At 39.1% G+C, this 21,174-nt stretch overlaps 1 protein-coding gene across 7 annotated transcripts in view; it reads right to left on the bottom strand.

Moving 5' to 3' along the window:
• LOC115209298 (kielin/chordin-like protein) overlaps positions 1-21,174 on the bottom strand; it is a 195,844-nt gene that overhangs the window by 58,284 nt on the left and 116,386 nt on the right. For all 7 annotated transcript variants that reach the window (XR_004998145.1, XR_004998144.1, XM_029777635.2 and 4 more), the window contains 6 exons: positions 17,536-17,750; positions 15,691-15,876; positions 12,066-12,248; positions 11,582-11,758; positions 8,801-9,005; positions 2,338-3,020 (listed from right to left, as the gene is read on the bottom strand). Coding sequence is in view for 5 of the 7 variants with exons in the window: in XM_029777635.2 (XP_029633495.1) it covers positions 2,338-3,020; positions 8,801-9,005; positions 11,582-11,758; positions 12,066-12,248; positions 15,691-15,876; positions 17,536-17,750 (1,649 nt within the window). In the remaining 2 variants the exon portion in view is untranslated. The remainder of the gene's footprint in view (positions 1-2,337; positions 3,021-8,800; positions 9,006-11,581; positions 11,759-12,065; positions 12,249-15,690; positions 15,877-17,535; positions 17,751-21,174) is intronic.

The following is a 21,174-nucleotide window of genomic DNA, read 5'->3' as shown; positions in this document are numbered from 1 at the left end:
AACCATCTCAAAGAAAGCAATATTCTGGTATGAAAATCTGCAAATACCAAACTTCGTAGGAAGTTCATAGTTGGCAGCAATACCAAGAATGGCACAGGTGTTGAGGAGGAACTGAGATTTGACATCGTTAACTCAGGAATAACAATAATATTGATAATTGCTTCAAATTTTAGCACAAGGTGAACAATTTAAAGGAAGGGATAAGTTAATTATAATCAACTCCAGTGTTCCAATGGTACTTATTTTACTAACCATAAAGGATGAAAGGTAAAGTTGAAGTCAGATGAATTTCAAGTCAGAATGTCTGGAGTTGGCAGAAATGCAGCCAAGCATTTTGCCCAATGATTCTGTCAGCTGACAACAGCAGCAACAACATTTATGCTGTTTATTTGTTTATGAGTGAAGACTCTTTTAAATCTACCCTCAAACTTTTTATTATGCACCCCCTGCCTCCCATCAGCTGGATCTGTTATTTTTTAATAAAAAGAATTTACAGATGTTTCAATTTATTAACAATATTCAGCTATTTCAAGTTAGTTTATTATTATTTATTATTTACAATATATTGGTTTCAAATTTTGGCACAAGGCCAGCAATTTCGGGGAGGAGCTAAGTCGATTACACCAACCCCCCAGTGATCAACTGGTACTTATTTTATTGACTCCAAAAGGATGAAAGGTAAAGTCAGCCTCAGTGGAATTTGAACTCAGAAAGTAAAGACAGACAAAATGCCACAAAGCATTTTGCCTGGCATGATAACGATTCTGCCATCTCACTGCTTTATTAAATATAATTACAACTCATTATCACCAGCTAACATTCATATTCCATGTTGGTATGGGTTAGGAGATTTAACAGGATCCAACTAGCCTGAGGGCTACATTGGTCTCCAAAGTCTTGTTTTAAACATGGTTTCTATGGTTGTATGACCTTCCTAATGCCAACTAATTTTCAAAGTGTATTGGATGATTTTTTCAAGGCACAAGTTATGTGTCAGGTCACACAAACAAAATATATTTATACACTTCAAATGCATATGAAATATATTTATCTACAAAAAAGACAACAGCTATAAATATCTAACTTTAATCAGTTTGTAAAAAAAAAAAATTTTATGTATATTCTGAGAAAGAAGGCAAAAAAAAAAAGAAACATATACAATCCTCTTAAATAAATGATAGCCTGACTATGGAATGTGAAGATAGTGCCAATTATTGTTGAGTCCTTGAGGACAGTATCAGAAAGCATCAATCGGAATATAAGAAAAAACAGTGCCTAGAAAGGGCCGTTACAAAAGGATTGCCTCCTTGGCATGGCCAGAAAAATCAGGGACATATTAGATAGTTGAAAAGAACAAACAACATGATACTGTAGACTGCAGGCAGTAAGCCTGCTATGAATGCAACACTTTAGGAATTGCAGAAAAACCTGAGATAAAAACAGAAGAATGCACAGGTGCAGTACAACTCATCAGAAAAGGATAAAAAAAAAGAAGGTACAGAAAATGGCAATATAAAGAAAGTCAGCAATGAAAGACAAAAATATATGCATAGTTCACAGAAGAAAATACAAATGGATGGCAAAGTGAACAGTAAAAGAGCCATAAAGAGGAAAGGGTGGATGGGCACATCAGGAGTAGTGTTGATGAATTTTGGGAAGCATAGAATTTTTGAAGAATACAGTGTCCTGACAGCTAACAACAGACATGATAACTGAAAACTTCTGCCACCAACTTTAAGTAGGGAAGCAACCTCAAACTTATAAATGTAGGGAGCTGAATATGCAAATATATTTGACAAATCAATTTGGATATGCTGCACATTGTATGTTTTAGTCGCAACCCAATCATAATTATAGTACAGCATACAAGTCTAAGGTTTAGGCCATTCAACATACAACTTCCATTTGAAAGAAAGTAATTAATTTAAAGAGCTATTTGCTACATTCTACCAATTAATCCTTTTGATACCAACCCACCTGAAACCACACCTGGTTCTATATTACAAGCTTCTTGTTTTTAAGTGATCTAAATTAAGTTTCCAACAAAATTTCATGTCAATTAATGTTTCAAACACCCGATAAATAACGACAAAGTGATTTTACTACATTTTTGATTATTTTAAAAATTAATTGGAACAAAGACAGTGTTTTCATTAAAAATATGGCAACAAAAAGGTAAATAATGACATCATCATTATTTTCAAAATCAATTGAAATAAATGTATTTCATCCGAAATGTAGGAACAAAAGTGCTAAACACACCGTGTAGAATCTGCAAAAACAATAAAAGAAACTTCTTTTAGAAAATAGAGATTAAAATTGTTTAAAAGAATATACCTTGCAACAGTGTTTCTTAGCAGGATGAGTACATTCCACATCAGGACATTTCTCAACAGTGCAGTGAATATTTCCATCAAGACATTGGCATATTTGACAACTGTCCGTTTCGTGAGCAAACCTCTGTTGGTTTCTTAAAGCTCTCCCTTCATAAAGACAGTCAGCACAAACTGGGCAGCAAGAATTAATAACTGGGTTATTACAGGTGACTGGCTGACATTCTTTCTGAGTACATATCACACTGCCTTCCATGCATTCACAAATTTGACACTCGTCAGCCGGATGGGCAAACTTTTGCCTGTCCTGAATCTCATGCCCATCAAAATCACAACTGGCACATTTAGGACAACAAGTGTTTTGTTTTGAAGGATGAGTACATGAGACTGGGGGACACTGACTTGTCTGACATCTCACTGATCCTTTCTCACAGTGACAAGTTTCACAAGGATTCTCTGGGTTGGCAAATACTTTGCTATCCCTATAGGTCTGGGAAAAGTAGTTGCAGTTTTGGCATGACTGACAGCATTCTCCAGGCTCTTGGTTGGGATGAGTGCAGTGCAAAGTTGGACAGAATTTCTTATTACATACAACTGTGCCCTCTTGGCATTGGCAAGTACTGCAAGTGTCTTGTGGGTTCTGAAAGACTTCTTTATTTTGGAAGTTGTTGCCAGAGAATGTGCAATCTGTAAAACAAAGTGAACAAAACATAAATATAAATAAGAATTCTTATCATCATCATCATCATTTAACATCCATTGCCCCAGCTGGCATGAGTTAGATGGTTTGACAAGAGCTGGTAAAGCCGGGAAGCTGCACCAGACTCCAGTCCGATTAGGCATGGTTTCTAAAGCTGGATGCCCTTCCTAATGCCAACCATTTTACAGAGTGTGCTGGGTGCTTTTTACATGGCATTGCATGGACACTTTTATATGGCGCTGTACAGGCACATTTATGTGGCACCGCATGGGTGCTTTTATATGGTGTCACACAGCCACTTTTACATGATGCCACACAGATGCTTAACACCACCAAAGGGACCAGGGCTGTGGAGTGCAGGTGTTCTTGGCTGCAGCAGGGTGCCAGACATCTCAGTCCTTTGTTATCTCACCTGAAAGGTTCAGTATACTGAGGTTGTTCTTCAGGATTTCATCCCATGTCTTCCTCAGTCTCCAACAATACTCCCAACTCTTTCCTAACCAGGAATGTCACTCTCCCACCTCATCAGATCATCCATGCTTTAATCTCTTTCCTCCTAGCTCACACCCCCTTCCTCACTCTCAATCTTTATTTACTTTTTCCACATGAGAGTGATGGATCCACACCTCACCCACCCACTCACGCTTTTATCCTGCCTCCTTCTCCACCATCACAACAAATCTCTTCCTCTCATTAGACTTCATCAACTCACCTAGAATCATCCCCTTCCCCCACCCCCCTCTCTCTTTCTTTCTTCTTGTTTCAGTATGTCAGTTCTTTAGTTTTGCTGTGTACAAGACCACCTCACCAGTGCTGATGCCACAAAGCTAAAAAGCATCCTATATGTGCCGTAAAGTAGTTGATATCAGGAATGGCATCTAAGACATAAAAACAATGCCAAGACTGAGACATTGGAGCAGGATTCATTAAACTCAGTCAAACTGTCCATGCCAGCATGGAAGGTAGACAATGATGATACACACACACATTTATGTATACACAAGGGCTGTAAGTTCAATCATCTAAATTTGAACTCCATATTATTGAACATTTTATTTTAACTTGCAGCTCTTTTAAACATGTAGTTACATTAAAAAAAGACATCCTCATCATTGTTTTATGTCTGCTCAATTAATTGAGAAGAGAGTTAGCACATGAGATGCAGTTTTGTGCCAGGGAGAAGCACCACTGATGCCATCTTCCTGGTGAGGCAACTGCAGGAGAAATACTTGGCCAAAAATAAACCCCTGTTTCTGGCTTTTGTTGACCTGGAGAAAGCCTTTGGCATGGTGCCCTGATCTCTTATCTGGGGGGCAATGCAGAAGCAAGAGATAGATCAGTGGTTAGTGGGAGTTGTCCAAGCCATGTATAGGGAGGCTGTTAGTAAGATGAGAGTGGCCAATGAATATAGCAAGGAGTTTAGTGTACAAGTAGGAATCCACCAGGGTTCAGTTCTTAGCCTCCACTTATTTATCATAGTCCTCCAAGCTATAACTGAGGAATATATGCTGATGACCTTGTTCTCACTGCTGAATCCCTACCTGAACTAGAGAAGAAATTTCAGGTATGGAAGCACAGACTGTAATCAAAGGGCCTTAGAGTTAATTTAGTACAAGCCAAAGTATTGATAAGTAAGAAAATGACAAATTGCAGATTCCTCCGGGGAGATGGCCCTGCTCAATATGTAGAAAAGGTGTTGGGAGAAACTCCATAAGATGTACCCAGTGTAAGCTATGGACACATAAGAGGTGCAGCAATATCAGAGGCTAACTAACAGAGAGGGTAATCTTTACATGTGGCAGATGTGTGGATACATTAAACACCAGGAATACATAAAAAATAGACTCTCTCGTATACCAGGGGGAGATCCCTAGAAGTAGTAGATAGCTTCCATTACTTAGGGGACCAAGTTAGTAGTGGGGCAGGTTGTTCTGAAAGCATAGCTGCTAGAATAAGAATAGACTGGGTGAAGTTCAGAGAGCTACTACCTCTGTTAGTAATGAAGGGCCTCTCCATCAGAGTGAAAGGCAGATTGTATCATGCCCATTTACAGACACCTATGCTGTATGGCAGTGAGACATGGGCTGTGACTACTGAGGATATGCAAAGACTTGAAAGAACTGAAACCAGTATGCTCCACTGGATGGGTAATGTTAGTGTGCATATACGACAGAGTGTAAGTGATTTAAGAGAAAAACTGGGTATATGTTGTATTAGATATGGTGTGCAAGAGAGAAGACTGCACTGGTATGGCCATGTAATGTGTATGAATGAAGACAATTGCAACAAGAAGTGCAGATTTCTAATTGTGCGTGTGGAAGGATAGACCCAGGAAGACATGGGACAAAGTGGTGAGAAAGGATCTACAGCTGATGGGAGTCACAGGAGGGGATGTCAAGGAACCATGACTCCTGGTGGCTTGCTGTGCTGGAAAAGACACATCAAGCTAAGTAAAAGCATGGCTGTCCTTGCTTACAGGATCATCCCCTGCAATCCTCTCCAGCTAAGGATCCATAATCTCATGGGTTTGTAGGTGCTGGTGCTACATAAAAAGCACCTGGTGCATTCTGTAAAGTGCCGTTAGGAAGGGCATCCAGCCATAGAAACCACACCAAAACAGACAGGGAGCCTCAACAGCCCTTCAGCTGGTCAGATCCTGTCAAACTGTCCAATCAGCCACACCTAAGTGGTTACAAAGCTTTTCGTTTTTTTTCAAAATTAAAAGATAAGTGTTGAACAGAAACTATGAAAGAGTAATTTGCGTGGTATTATTGGATCAATTTCTCATTGATATCATTTAAGGACCAAAACACTTGAAAGTGGGTAGGATTCTTTTCTGAAGACCTTTTGCTATTCAGCTGTCCCTAGATTCTTACAACCACTACCACCATTCATCAACACTATCCCCAGAAACAGCACCATCAACACTCTATTTCCACACATTATGTCCCCTTACCCTCTTTTTAAAAATACTTTTTTGTAAGGTTTCATCATCATTTAACGTCCGTTTTCTATGCTGGCATGGGTTGGACGGTTCGACTGGCATCTGGGAAGCCAGGAGGTTGCACCAGGCTCCAATCTGATCTGCCAGTGTTTCTACAGCTGGATGCCCTTCCTAACACCAACAACTCTGAGAGTGTAGTGGGTGCTTTTTACATGCCACCGGCACAGTGGCCAGAGTAGGTTGGCATCAACCACAATCGAATGGTGCTTTTTACATACCACTGGCACAGAAGCCAGTCAAGGCGGTGCTGGCATCGGCCACATTTGGATGGTGCTTTTTACATGCCACCAGCATGGGGACCACAACTACAATTTCCATTTGATTTGATGTTAATGTTGAAGTACTTGACTCAATAGGTCTCCTCAAGCATGGCATGTCGCCCTATGATCCAAGGTACCTTTGAGTAGGCTGGTTATGCAACACTGGTGTAGGTTACATCTATGGACTCACTTTATTTGCTGGGTCTTCGCAGTTACAGAATATCTCAAGAGGTCTCGGTCTTTTGTCATTGCCTCTGTGAGGCCCAACGTTCGAAGGTCATGCTTAACCACCTCATCCCACATCTTCCTGGGTCTCCCTCTACCCCGGATTCCTTCCACTGTTTGGGAGTGGCACTTCTTCACATAGCTGTCCTCATCCATCCATCATCATCACCATCATTGTTCGACCGTGGTTGAGACAATGGAATTTACCATGCTACGCCAGACTTCACGGTCCATCATGGCATTACGGAGGTCCTGTTGCTGGATGCCTGTATCCCTGGAGATTACATCAGGGTAGGAGAGTGCGTGCCCTCTGGTATCGTGAGCAGATGGCTTCCAGAGGAGAAGAGTAGAAATTACCTCTTTTTCAGCTCTACAACAATGTCCAGCAAACTGGACTCTCCTACCTTTCACAAGAGATGATACAGGTGGTAGTTTCCCATATATTTGCATTTTGGTTGGATGGCGCTTCCACGAGAGATTTTGAGCTCTCATAAGGAGGCGAGTGTAGGTTCCATCCAACCGCCTCTCAAGCTTCTTTGATAACGTCCAGGTTTCTGAGCCATATAGTAGAATTGGTTCGACTGTGGCTTTGAATATTTCAAGTTTGAAGTCTCTACTTAGATTTGATGACCAGATCTTATGCATGTCATTACAGGCTGACCAGGCCATACCCTTTCTAGTTAGAAAGTCTTTTGCAGATGATGATATGTATGACCCAAGATATTTGTAATCAGAAACCATATTTAAGGGCGCATTGTTGAGAGTATGGATGATGCAATCACTGTTGGACAGGCACTTGTTTATGTATTCAGTTTTGGCCTCATTGAGGTAAAGACCTACACAGTTTGAGGCTTGTTCAAGAGACTGTAAAAGAGACTGGGCATTGGAGAGAGAATCACTGATAAGAGCGATGTCGTCAGCAAAGTCAGTGTCTGTCAAGTACTCAGCTGGGTGTCTGGAACTTCTTCTTGGTTTTATTTCAAAGCCCTTGCCAGAGATGGTATCAACTGACATACGTAGCACATAATCAACAACAATGATGAAAAGAAATGGGGCGAGTGTGTCTCCCTGCAGTATTCCGGCTTTGATTGAGAAAGATGATGTTTCTCTGTCAGGGGTTAAGATGGTTGAAGATGTATCTGTGTAGAGGACCTTGATCGCAGAAATGATTTTGTCTGGTATCCCATAGAGCTTAAGGATTTCAAACATCTTGTACCTATCTAAAGCGTTCGACCATCCATAGTACATGACCATACCAGTGCAAATGTCTCTCTTGCACACCACATCCAAAGCTTCTTATGTCCAACATTTCTCTCAGGGCACTTACACTCTGTCGTACATGCACACTGACATTACACATCCAGTGGATCGTGCTAGCTTCATTTCTTTCGAGCCTATGCATGTCCTCTGCAGTCACAACCCATGTTTCACTGCCATGAAGCATGGCAGTTCACACACATGCATCGTACAATGTACCTTTCACTCCGAACAAGAGGCCCTATTGTCACCAGTAGGGGTAAAAGCTTTCTGAACTTTGCCCAGGCTATTCTTATTCTAGTGTAACACTCTCTGAGCATCCACCCCCACTACAGGCTTGGTCACCTAGGTAGCAGAAGCTATGAACTACTTCTAGTTTCTCCCCTTGTCATGTGATGGAATCTGTTTTCTGAGCATCTGTGGTGTTTATTGCCCCTGTGCATCTGTCACACATGAAAGCTATCTTCCCGGTTAATCTTCCTCTGATGTTGTTGCAGCTCTTATGTGTCCATAGCTTGCACTGGGTACATCTTATGGAACTTCTACCTATACCTTTTCTACAGATTGAGCAGGGCCACCTACCTGAAGGGGTGTTGATGTGTTCACCTTCCTACTTACTAGAACTTTGGTCTTTGCGGCATTGACTCTAAGGCCCTTCAATTCTAAACCTTGCTTCCACCTCTGAGATTTCTTCTCTAGTTCCGGTAGTGATTCTGCTATGAGAGCCAGGTCATCAGCATAGAGGAGTTCCCAGGGGTAACCTGTCTTGAATTCTTCTGTAATTGCTTGGAGGACTAAGACGAACAAGAAGGGGCTGAGGGCTGATCCTTGGTAGACCCCTACTTCTACCCGGAATTCTTCACTATACTCACTACCAACCCAAACCTTACTAATGGCATCTCTGTATAGGGCCTGTACAACCCTTATTAACCATTTGTCAATCCCCAGTTTCCGCATCACCCACCAAATAAAAAGATAAACATGCTGGCAAGCACTGGTAACTCAGAAGAAAACCACTTACTGTAACAGGAAGGACAGCAGCCATCAGTGTTTGCCGGATGCTGACATTGCAAATCAGGACAAGAGACTGATTGACAGGTGACTTGGGAGTTTTGACAGATACATTCTTCACATTCGTTATGGCTTAAGAAAACCTCGGCTTCTTTGTAAGTTTTCCCTTCATATGAACAAGTTGAACCATCTGCATCACAGACAACGGAACCAGCCTGAAATTTTAAAAAAAATGTTTCTCTCTTTAATAATCATATTCTTGTTGAAATATACTGCCTTTGTTTCAATTTTGAAAATTGGGAAGGATTTAGAAGATTAACTTTATCATTATGAAGCTTGTGTTTGGAACATAAATTACCATGATGTTTTGATGAAAGGCTCCAATCTAAATAACTTCAAATTGTTTATTTTTGACATTACACAAAAATTAATTCTGAAAAGTTACTTCTTACTTCTAATTATTTATTTCACTTGTTTCATGCTCTTTTTATTATTATTATTATTATTATTATTATTATTTTGGCCGTTGCCAGCCTCGCCTGGCCCCCGTGCCGGTGGCACGTAAAAAGCACCATCCGTCCGTGGCCGTTTGCCAGCTCCGTCTGGCACCTGTGCGGGTGGCACGTAAAAAGCACCCACTACACTCACGGAGTGGTTGGCATTAGGAAGGGCATCCAGCCATAGAAACACTGCCAGATCAGACTGGGCCTGATGCACCCTTCTGGCTTCCCAGACCCCAGTTGAACCGTCCAACCCATGCTAGCATGGAAAGCGGACACTAAATGATGATGATGATGATGATGACTACTACTACTACTGAGTGAGAGAGCAGCACATGCCATCAAAATGACACTGGTGTACAATTATACGAAGCTCAATACAACCATCATGACTACCCGTCTGATAAGAGTACACCAGGTATATGCAATCACAACCACACATGGATAAGATGGTGATCTTATATCAAGATAAACAGCGCATGACCTTGCAGATGGGGCCCAGTTGGAATTTTCTTTAGGTTGAATAGCCCATCCCACTCAAATGGTCCTTGAATAAGGGTTGTTTAAGGATGTTGAATGAAACACTCATGTTCCCAGATGTGAATTATTCAAACTCCAAAGACTTCCTCTCAACACATGGCTATGATACTTCCCCACCATCTTGTGACCAGAGATGCACAGATTGTCATGCTCAACTGGTTTAAGGTCAAACAACTGACAAGCAAATCTGTGGTATTGAGCAGAATATTTGCTGTTGCCCATCTTTTATACCAAGACAAAACAATGGACATGATAACACTTCCAATCAGTTATGGTCAGAAGCCACACAAGAGCCACTGCCTGGTACTGCATCAAGGCATTTATTATCATTATTAAGAGGATGCATGGCCTAGTGGTTTGGGTGTTACACTCACAATTGCAAGATCATGATTTCAATTCCTAGACTGGGCGGTGTGTTGTGTTCTTGAGGAAAACATTTCATCTCACGTTGGTTGCTCTGTAATCACTTTAACACCTGACATGTGGTACACCATGCACCTGTTCAGGTAATGCCAATTTGGTGGAGGGAGTGAACACATACATCACTATAGGTCGTTCAGAAAAATCTGAACACACATGCACTGTCTTGGAAGGGAGAGCCCATCATTATTATTAAATAAGTTATATTCCAATGGAAGTTAACTTGCACTTATTCTTTTAGAAAGGAAAATTTAAATGAAAGAATAATTTTAGATAAGCTCAGACAAGAGGGATGAACATTTAATGAAAACATGAAATAATATGTGAAAATTTATGATTTCATAATTCAGAGCAACTGCACAGGTTAGGCTGTGTGGTTAAAAAGCTTGCCTACCAATCACAAGATTCTAGGTTCAGTCTCACTGCATGGTACCTTGAGCAAATGTTTTCTGTTATAGCTCTGGGTTGATTAAAGCCTTGTGAATGGATTTGGTTGACAAAAACCAAAAGAAGTAAGTAAGTGTGTGTGTGTGTGTGTGTGTGTGTGTGTGTGTGTGTGTGTGTGTGAGAGAGAGAGAGAGAGAGAGAGAGAGAGAGAGAGAGAGAGAGTGCCTCATTGTATCGATGTCAGGTGATAGTTGTAAATGAGCATCAACATCAGGTAAGTGGTATCATTCGTTTTCAATCTTCCAAGAAAATGATGTCTGGAGAGAAATATTAACTTCCTTGGAAAGAGATTAGTGTTGGCAAGGCAACAGGAAAGGCACCTGGTAATAGGAAATCTGCCACACCAATTTTTATGTGATTCATCCGAGCATGGAAAAGTGGACATCAAAACACTGATGAAATAGCAACCAGATTATAAGTTTAAAAGTAAAAAGCAGAGATTTGTTTGCAGAAAAAACAAAAGAAATCCAGAGATAAATATGGTTTAAAGATAGAAGTAGAAGAACATCTCTCTGAAGCACCAACAGGAAGGAGAGCAGAAATTCTAGTAACATAAGAAGATATAAGGTAGCATTAAGCAATTGCTGAATTACAATGGGATCTTTTTATGGTGGAATTTAGGCAAAAGGTTGGGTCTAGAAACGTAATTTCCAGAAAAAAATGAAAAGCAGGTGCACATTTACACCTGCCTAACATCACACTTGATGCTAGGGTACAAATCTCCCAAAGTAATCTAAATCAAAATTTCAAGTTAATTTATGTTCCAAACATCAGTTTAATAAAGACCAAAAGTTATTTTACTAAAGTCTTCAGTATTTTCAAAATTTAATTCAAAGCAAAGGGAGTTTTTGTTTCAAAAGAAATAACGAAAGTGTTCGACTTACCAAACATTCACATGTTCTTGTTGGAAGTCGAGGGTCAAAGAATCTTTGCTTGTCTCGGAAGATTCTCCGGTCATATTCACAAAAATCACAAGTTGGACAGCAGCGGTTAGTTTCTCGAGCTGGGTGAGAACATGAGATTGGAGGGCATTCTTTAACTCTACAAATAATCTGTCTGTTCTACAAGAGAAATGTCAAATTTTTTTTTTATATAACTTTAGTTTTACAAAATGGAAGCAAATTTTTTATAATACAAAGTCTACTGACTTTTGTCATCAAATTAATTTTACTAAATGTTTTTAACTATTTTATATCATTTCATAAAGTGAAATCAAAATCAGATTAGTATACTACTGATCAATAATTCATTAAAAGAATCTACAGTTATAATCTCCAGTGAATGAGTAGGTCTAGAGTTTACCAAAAGAAATCTAATTGAATTTTTGTCATGTGAAATCATAAAAAAGTAAAGAAGGAAATTTCTTACTAAACAGATGCATGTGCGACAGTCATCTTCTGGGTCATCGAAGTTTTGTCCTTCTAAATAATAAGAACCTCTTTCCGAATGACAACCACTTTCACAGACTGGACAACACTGGTTTGGAAGTTGCATAGGATTTGAACAATTTAAAAACGGACATTGCTTTCTTTTACATGAAACTTTTCCATCCTTCAAGAAACAAAACAAAACATGAATTAAGTCAAACACTATTTTATCAATTTAAAAAAAATTTTTACAGAATTTTTAGCTTTTTTATTTCAGTCACTGGAGGAAAAGCAACACCTATGATCTTTTGCAGGGCCTCCATAACTGGAAGGGAGGAAGAGAGTAAGCTATCCTCAAACCAGATATCTAGCCTGAATGCTTGCAACAATGTGGACTGCTAAAAACACCCTCAGGCCAGGTGGTGATATGATATTAAACTAGGCTACAAATTTAATCTTACTTCCCAGAAACCAAAACAGTCCCTCCAATAAACTTCCAGACTATCAAATTCCTCCACAACTCTGTAGCTGATCTGAGGCTGTGGTAGAAAACATTTTCCCAAAGTGCTACACACTGGAATTGACCTAAACCCTTATAGTTACAAAGTGAACTTGTTAACCACACGCACACACTCTTACTTTTGTCCAAATTGTTGTTGTTGCCATCCTTTTGTCTCGGAAGGCAATGGAGTTGCGCATAAACTAATCCAGTCTGGTTTTTATATTTCATGTCCTTTCCAGTTTCCTCCCCAGTTTTGCACAGGCCTGGGCTGCATGCAAGAAAATCCTGGGTAGCCCAATCGTCAGGATTTCTCTCTCGACCTTACTGACGTAATCCAAAGGAGTTCAGAGCATTATGTTTGGAAGCAGCTTGGTTGCAGAAGCTGCCAGAAGAGTGTCGAGTTGAACACTAAACTGCCTACGGGGCATCACTCCAGATTTCTTTGAAGGTTGTCTCCTTTCCGTAACCCTGGACAGGGGCCCATACCAGGTACTGTCAGCTAAGCCCAGAACTCGTTATGAAGAAAATCACTACCCACTACCTAAATATAGATGTTTTCGATCTAGTTTGAATTTTTTGCCATCAAATTGGAATTTTTCAGTTGGTGCTCAAGCCTTGAAAAAGAAAGAGAGTTAAACTGCATCAGCCGTAAGGGAATGCATGTCTGTCTTATCTGACTCGTCCAGTAGAGCCCACCAATTGATATCTGAAAAGTTCGATGAAATAACTCATGAACACTGCCATAGCTTCTACCAAAAGATGCTTCAACATATTTACATCGTCGACCGGTCTGAACAAGGGGAGATAATAAACAAATGATTCTTTTCCTATTACCTCCCCTTGTTGAGACTGGTCGTCGTAAAAGAACATCTTTTGGTAGAAGCTATGGCGGTGTTCATGAGTTATTTCATCGAACTTTTCAGATACCAATTGGTGGGCTCTACTGGACGAGTTAGATAAGATAGACATGTGTTCCCTAACGGCTGATGTAGTTTAACTCTCTTTCTTTTTCAAGGCTTGAGCACCAACTGAAAAATTCCAATTTGATTGCAAAGAAGTCAAATTTGATTGAAAAGAATTCAAATTTGATGGCAAAGAATTCAAACTAGATCGAAAACATCTATAATATCTTTAAAAAAAAAACACGAAAGCAAATATTTACGCATTGTCCTCAGCCACTCACTTTTATTTGCCTCATATCTTCAAGGCCCAACCTGACATCTCATCAATACCATTTAGTCTTTTTTCTCCTTTCAGCTCCACCCTTGTAACTCCCACTGTTCCTTTTATTATGTGAATAACTGTGTGACTCCTCTACAATAAAAAACTTGTTCTAGCCCTTTCTCTTGAACTTTAACCCCTCATCCCATAGCATAAAGCGGTCTTCCTCTCTATTATAGCCCCATTTGATTGATGGGGATCTTAGTCTTGTTGGTTGCATGGTGACCTCACTAACGTTGGCACCATGAAAAACCACCCTGTCCACACTGTTAAGTGGTTGGCATTAGGAAGGGCATCCAGGCATAGAAACCACACCAAAGCAGACATTGAAATATGATGCAGTCTTCAAACCTACTGAATCCTGTCAAATTATCCAATCCATGCCAGCATGGAACATGGATGTCAATGGTGATGAGGACAAAGGCACGGATGGGCATTTGAAAAGTTTGCTTCCCAGCCAAATGGTTTCAAGTTCAATTCCTTTTACAATAGCCCAGGAATGATTTCATAAGTGGAAACTGAAAGAGGTCCTTGTATATGTGTGTATAGGTGGGGTGGGTCGTAGAGTCTTGGTTGTATGATTAAGAAGTTTACTTCCCAATTATATGGATTGGAGTTCAATCTCAATGCATGAACCCTTGATCAAGTGTCTCTACCACAAATGTTTTTTTCTTGGTATAATTGTATCAAGTCCCACATGTAGAAAACAAGTTCGCAAAAATTTTATAAAAACTCCGGAAAATAAAAAAGTTCTGAGGGATTATAATGTCATGCGTAATTCTATGATTTCATGTGAAAACACAATTGCTATTTTCAGAATGCTGACACAATGTGCAGTCACGCACAAAATGACAGCTTTGAAACCCTATTTTTGGACTGGGTGAAAATTATCAAACTTTAAACCTCTATAACTTTTTTTAAATATTTTTCTGGAAAAAATTGAATAATTCTAGCAATTTAGCTTCGAAAGGTATATTAATGTGCCAAATTTTAAAATTTTCAATAAACTTCAATTTTTGAAATGCTGGTAGCCAAACAAACTAGATCCATATTTGCTCCAGGAAAGACGTGTCATCTGACTCTGCTCTATCGATGACTTCTCTTTGGGAATACGATACTACCTTTCAGACGCCATCTATCACTACCTTCATTTCGAAATTGATGTTCTTTAAGACTAACATTTCAAAATGTCGATTCCATCAAATTCCACAACTTGATTCTTTGAAAGATGAATTGATTGATGAGGCTTTAACTACATATTGCAACCATTTAGAATCATTGTACGATGACATGGTGGAGCGATTTCAAGATGTTATTATGCTGAATATTCCAAATTGGTATAGCAATCCGTTTGAGGTCAATGCAGTCGATAATGTCAGAATTTTTATTACACAGGTGGGCGAGGGAGCACTTTTTGGCCAATAGGCGGGCAATATTGCAATCTGGCATGAAAAGTTTGGGAAAAACTGTTCTACATTGAATAACCCTTATTATTACCGCCACCTTAGCAAAGGTAGAGGTATTGTTTTCAGTCGTGTTTGTCCATGGTCAAGATATCTCAAGAACCGCTGGATGGATTTGGATGAAACTTTCAGGGATGCTTGGCCTTGTAACTGGCACGTACTGATTAGATTTTGGGATCGATCTGGTACCAGACAAGGATTCTGGATTATTTTTCCTGCTTTTTTTTTACTTAATTTTTGAGAGTGGTCTGGTTCATTTTTAGTATTCTCATTTGTGAGAGCAGTCGACTTTATTTCATCTATTCTCATTTTAAAAGTCATCTCTGGTTAATCATTGAAAGGATATTGATGTTGCCTTGGCAGAGGTTTGCACTCTCTGAGTGCTCTTGTTATTATTATAATCACTACAGAACTGTATATTTGGAAGAAATGACACTTACCTTACATGTACACACTTTGCAAGGGTCACCATCAGGTAATGTAAAGCTTTGATTATTGTAAAAGATCCTCCTTAAATAATAACAGTTTTCACAGACAGGACAACATTGATCTGGCATCCTTGCAGGGTGACTACATTCGGTAGGTTTGCACTGGTCTTTTATGTACAAACATTGTATGCTGGGGACCTGAGCAAAGAGAAAAGTGTTAATATGAGGAAACGTAAATTTTGATCAATCTAATGCGTGTGTATGTGTGTGGAGTTGGTTATTATTTAAGTGGGGATTTTCCAACAGGAAGCCCAAGAAAACTCTGTCCTATGGAAGCATGAAAAGAAAAGACATGATGACGATAGTGACAACAGTGAGGAATTGTCAGCAAGACAGGGCGCATCATATTATCGCAAACAAAATGATTAAACAAAACAAAATGATAAAAGCCACTGAAGACATGATCATACAACACAAAACATTCCAAAGTGAAATAGGCCAGGTTATCTTAATTAGGTCAGGTTATCTTAATGGATGTGTTTTCAGATCTAAGCTATGAGAAAAGGTCTTTGAATTGGTCAATCTGTTCAAATAATGGTAGCTAAAAATTAATCAGAAATCAGTTTAAAAGACAAACATTGAGATTTTTTTGCTTTTTTTTTTCTTATCTTCAAACCAGTTTCCATTTAATAATATATTCATGGAACAAATGCATGTGAATGTTTCTTGTTTTACCTGTTTTGAGTCAACTTTGAGAAGGTAGTGATTGCTTTTCTGATGAATTTTCAATTTATGAATGTCAGCATTTAGAAAAATGCCAAAATTAACAGTGTTTAAACCCATTGGGGAATTTTTTATCTTAAAACTGAGAGTCAATATAAAGAATTTTTAAAGGCTTTGAAGGAGCATTAATCTTTTGTCGAAAAACCAAAGGCTTGCTTTGGAAACAGTGATAAGGCAATTCTGGACAGTGCAAAGGGTGAAGCGACATTTTTAATTAATTTAGTCCCTTGGGGGTAACCTTTGGACTGAACTATGCTTGGTGAGCCAATGAGAAAATCCCTACATGATTTTGCCATGTTCTAGAAATAACAACCAATATTCCTTCAAATCACACTGTCTTACAAAAAAAAAAACCTTGCCCAATGTTGTCCTGGTTTCACTGCACCTAGGAAAAAATCAGGGCAGTTACGGCTAGAATGCTTTTGATCAGAGCCTGTCCAATCAGCTGTCTCTTCTATTCACCTGAAGTTATAGGACCCTGCTTAGGCTTTTCATCCTGCAAATTGTAAGGTGATCTTCATTAGTACTGATACCTCCAAAAAAGTATCCAGTGCATCCTATAAAGTGGTTAGCATTAGGAAGAGCATCAAACCAGAAAAACTCTGCCAAACCAGTGATTGGAGCTCAACACACTCCTCTGGTTCATTGGATCCTGATTAACCATCCAACCCGTACCAGCATGGAAGACATGTTAAATGACAATGATGTAATTAATATCATCATCATCATCATCGTTTAACGTCCGTTTTCAATGCTAGCATGGGTTAGACGATTTGACTGAGGTCTGGCGAACCAGATGGCTGCACCAGACTCCAATCTGATCTGGCAGATATTCTACAGCTGGATGCCTTAAAATATATATATATAGTTCATCTCTATAGCTACGTGTGTATATGTATACAATAACAGAAGTAATAACAATAACAGCAGCATGCCATAGCAGTAGAAATAGTTACATCAACAATTTTCTAATACACAGGGTACAGACAAAATTATTTCTTCTAACAGAATGGAAAGATCCTCAGGGGTTAGTTTTAAGGGGTATATTTGAAGAATAGAAGTTATATAACTTACTAAATGATGTTCTCCCACAGAATTGATTTCTTCTTTCACTTGACAACTGCACTGTAAACAAGGATCGTTGGAGTCCTTAACTGTTTCTCCTTCACTGAATACTGTACCTTTGAATTCGCAGAAGGGTTCACACTGGGGACAACACTGTCCTGTAATATTTCTGCTACGTGGACACTCCAGTTTGGGACATTGCTTCTCCCTGCAGAGCACAATACCTTTCAAGAAATAATAACAGGGCTACAGATTGGTAACATTGATAGAAAGAAATAGAAATGAATACCTGACTTCTTTTTTTTTTACATTATAATACAATTGCTGTCTACCTCCCACCCTGCATCTCTTACTCTCACCCCATATGCTCTTACAAACACTCACCCACCCGCACCCCTAGTTCTCACCTCATACCTGGATTTGCAGTGGCTGCTGATCCTTCTCACTCTATTCTAAATGCATCTGTATAGCTCCTCTACAACAAGAACCTGCTCACCCCATTTCTCTCGTCCCTTCACACAAATCCCTTGGTTTTCTAGCCTTGCAAAGCTGTATGACAACCTCAGCAATACTGGTAGCATGAAAGAAAGAATCCAATCCACTCTATGATGTGGTTGGCATTAGGAAAGGCATCTAATCATAGAAATTATGCCAAAACAGACACTGGAACATGATGTAGTCCCACATGAAACACGGACATTAAATGATGGTAATAACGGTGAATATATAGTCATATAAAGTCCTATTTAACATTGTTGCGTACACTCAGAGGGGGTAAAACATGCTGTGGAAATGGTTTGGTGTTATTAGTGGTTATGATAGCCATAATAACACACAGATGCATACAGCCAACAGTCTGATCACATCATTCACAGCGAACTAATGTCATCTCACACATACTGACTAGGAGGAGATTTGGGTTTTTTTTCTTAAGACAATTTCTACAGAATATATTTTTCCATGTCCAAGTCTCTATGAATATGATAAATATGATGGAATCTATTTTCTGAACAGTTGTAATGTTGATTGTACCAGAGCACCTACCACACAAAAACTGTTTTCCCCTCTGATATTTGCTCACCTCTTATGTATTCATAGCTTACTCTGCATATATCTTATGGAATTTCTACCTATGCCTTTCCTACAGATTGAGCAGGGCCATTTACCTGAGGGGATTTATGATTTGTTTGCTTTCCTACTTTCTAAGACCTTGGTTTTTGCGAGGTTAGCTCTAAGGCCCTTTGATTCTAGATCTTGCTTCCACACCTGAAACTTCTCTAGTTCAGGTAGGGATTCAGTTATAAAAACAAGGTTATCAACATAGAGAAGCTCCCAGGGGCAGCCTGTCTTGATTTCCTCTGTTATTGCCAGGAGGACTATGATGAATAAGAGAGGGCTGAGGACTGATCCTTGGTGAACCCCTACTTGTAACTTGAATTCATTATACTCATTGCCAACCCTCACCTTACAGACAGCATCCCTGTACATGATTTGTACAGCTCTCACCAACCATTCGTCTATCCCTAGTTTCCACACTGACCATCAGATAATGGATTGGGAGACCCTGTCAAAGGCTTTCCCCATGTCAACAAAAGCCAAATACAGAGGTTTATATTTGGCTATGTATTTCTCCTGCAGATGTCTTAGCAGAAATATAGCATCAGTAGTGCTTGCCCCTGGCACAAAACCAAACTGCATCTCATCTAAACTAACTCTCACCCTAATTAGTTGGGCTCTGACTCTCTCTGTAACTTTCATCACCTGATCCAACAATTTGATACTTTTGTAATTATTCCTATCTGAGGCATTGCCTTTACCTTTGTAGCAGTTGACTATGGTGCTGCTGCTACACCAGTCATTGGGTATGACTCCTTTGTGTAGCACATGGTTAACTATACGGGTGACTAGCCCATAACCCACACCGCCCGATATTTTAAGCATCTCAGTGGTGATACCTGATGGACCAGGGGCTTTCCTTATCTTCATATCCTTAATTGCTTTATCTACCAAGATACTATCAATTTGGATAGCTGGTCCCTCAGTTGGATCAGCATTTAGCAGACTCTCCTCCCATTCATTCTCCACATTCAGCAGTCTTTCATAATGGCATTTCCAAGCCTCTTTCTTTGCAGGATCATTAAATACATTTTTTAAATATAAATAACAGTTAGTTTATGGGAGCAGCAGAAATATAAACTACCAAGCAAAGACCCTAATATGTGGTAGTTACATTGTCTGCTCCCTTTTTTTACCCTTTTTCATTGAGCTGTCTGTAGTGCACCCAAATGCTATGCAATGAACTCCTTAATATTATTGTTTTTATTAAACTAAAATAACTACAAAAATGCAATAAAACATAAACTGTAAAGAGTTGAGAACTAAATTTATTTTATTCAATATTCTGTTCTGGGCTTTTAGACAAAACTTTGAATCCTAGAAACTTATAGAACAATTGAAGTCAAAGAATACAAATGATACACGATCAATTCTTGCAGCCAAAGAAAACATCAAATATTTTGAACAACATTTGAATGCATAAACCAAGCAAGAAAGCTGTAGAAAAATTTGGTAAATTCAACTTCTTTGAGTTGGGAAGAATCCAGTTTTCTTTTTGCCAGTTGGAGAGAAAAAGTCATTATAATATTCTAGAATATAATAACCAAAATATTGCCAAATTTATTGTTAGGAATGGACATATATTTTGAAATATATTGTAAGAATATCCTTAATAGGAAATGGAAAATATAAGGCAATGAGAGTGATGTTAAGAAGATATATGTGATTAACAAACTGTTGGATATCACTAATCCATATCAAGCTAGAAATTTTAACACTTCTTGACAGTGCTTGCAGAATTATTAGCTGAATATAGTAGTGAGGATATGTGGCCTTGTGGTTAAGATGCTGCACTTACAATCTTATGATTATGGTTTCAATTCCAGGATTGGGCAGTGCTGTACCTTTAAGCAAAATACTTCATTTCATGTTGCTTTGCAGTCATTTCGACATCTGACATGTGGCACACGAGCAACTGTACCAGCAATGTTGATCTGATGGAGGGAGTGAGCTTAATAGAAAGCACAAACATTTGATCACTGATCAAAATTATCTGTGCAGGTTGTTCAATAAGAAGGTGTGGAACCCTCAGCTGTTGTCTACAATAGGAGAGTCCAGTCTAATATATATATATATATATATATATATATATATAAAACTGAGGTGTCATTGCCAGGTAAGTGGCTTGAGCTGAGACTGTGTGTTGAAGCTTAAACGATTACAGCATGGAAGGCACAAATTGGCCATTCAGCAGAAATACACAAAAAACTGTTAACTTCACTGAAACATTTCTTAACAGACTTTGTGTGTTTCTCAATGGCTAACGTCTGTCTTTCCTGCTGCAATCATTCATATCGTGGCCCTCCCTTGGCTGCAACAACAAGGGTTCCAGTTGATCTGATCAACAGAACAGCCTGCTCATGAAATTAACATGCAACTGACTGAGTACTCCACAGACATGTGTACCCTTAATGTAGTTCTCAGGGAGATTCAGTGTGACAAGGCTGGCCTTTTGAAATACAGATACAACAGAGCCACTGGGCCAATGCACATCCCCAATCATCATCATCATCATCGTTTAACGTCTGCTTT

This window comes from Octopus sinensis, linkage group LG3 (assembly GCF_006345805.1).
Source record: "Octopus sinensis linkage group LG3, ASM634580v1, whole genome shotgun sequence".
Lineage (NCBI taxonomy): Eukaryota > Metazoa > Mollusca > Cephalopoda > Octopoda > Octopodidae > Octopus > Octopus sinensis.
This window is presented reverse-complemented; position numbering and strand designations above follow the sequence as displayed.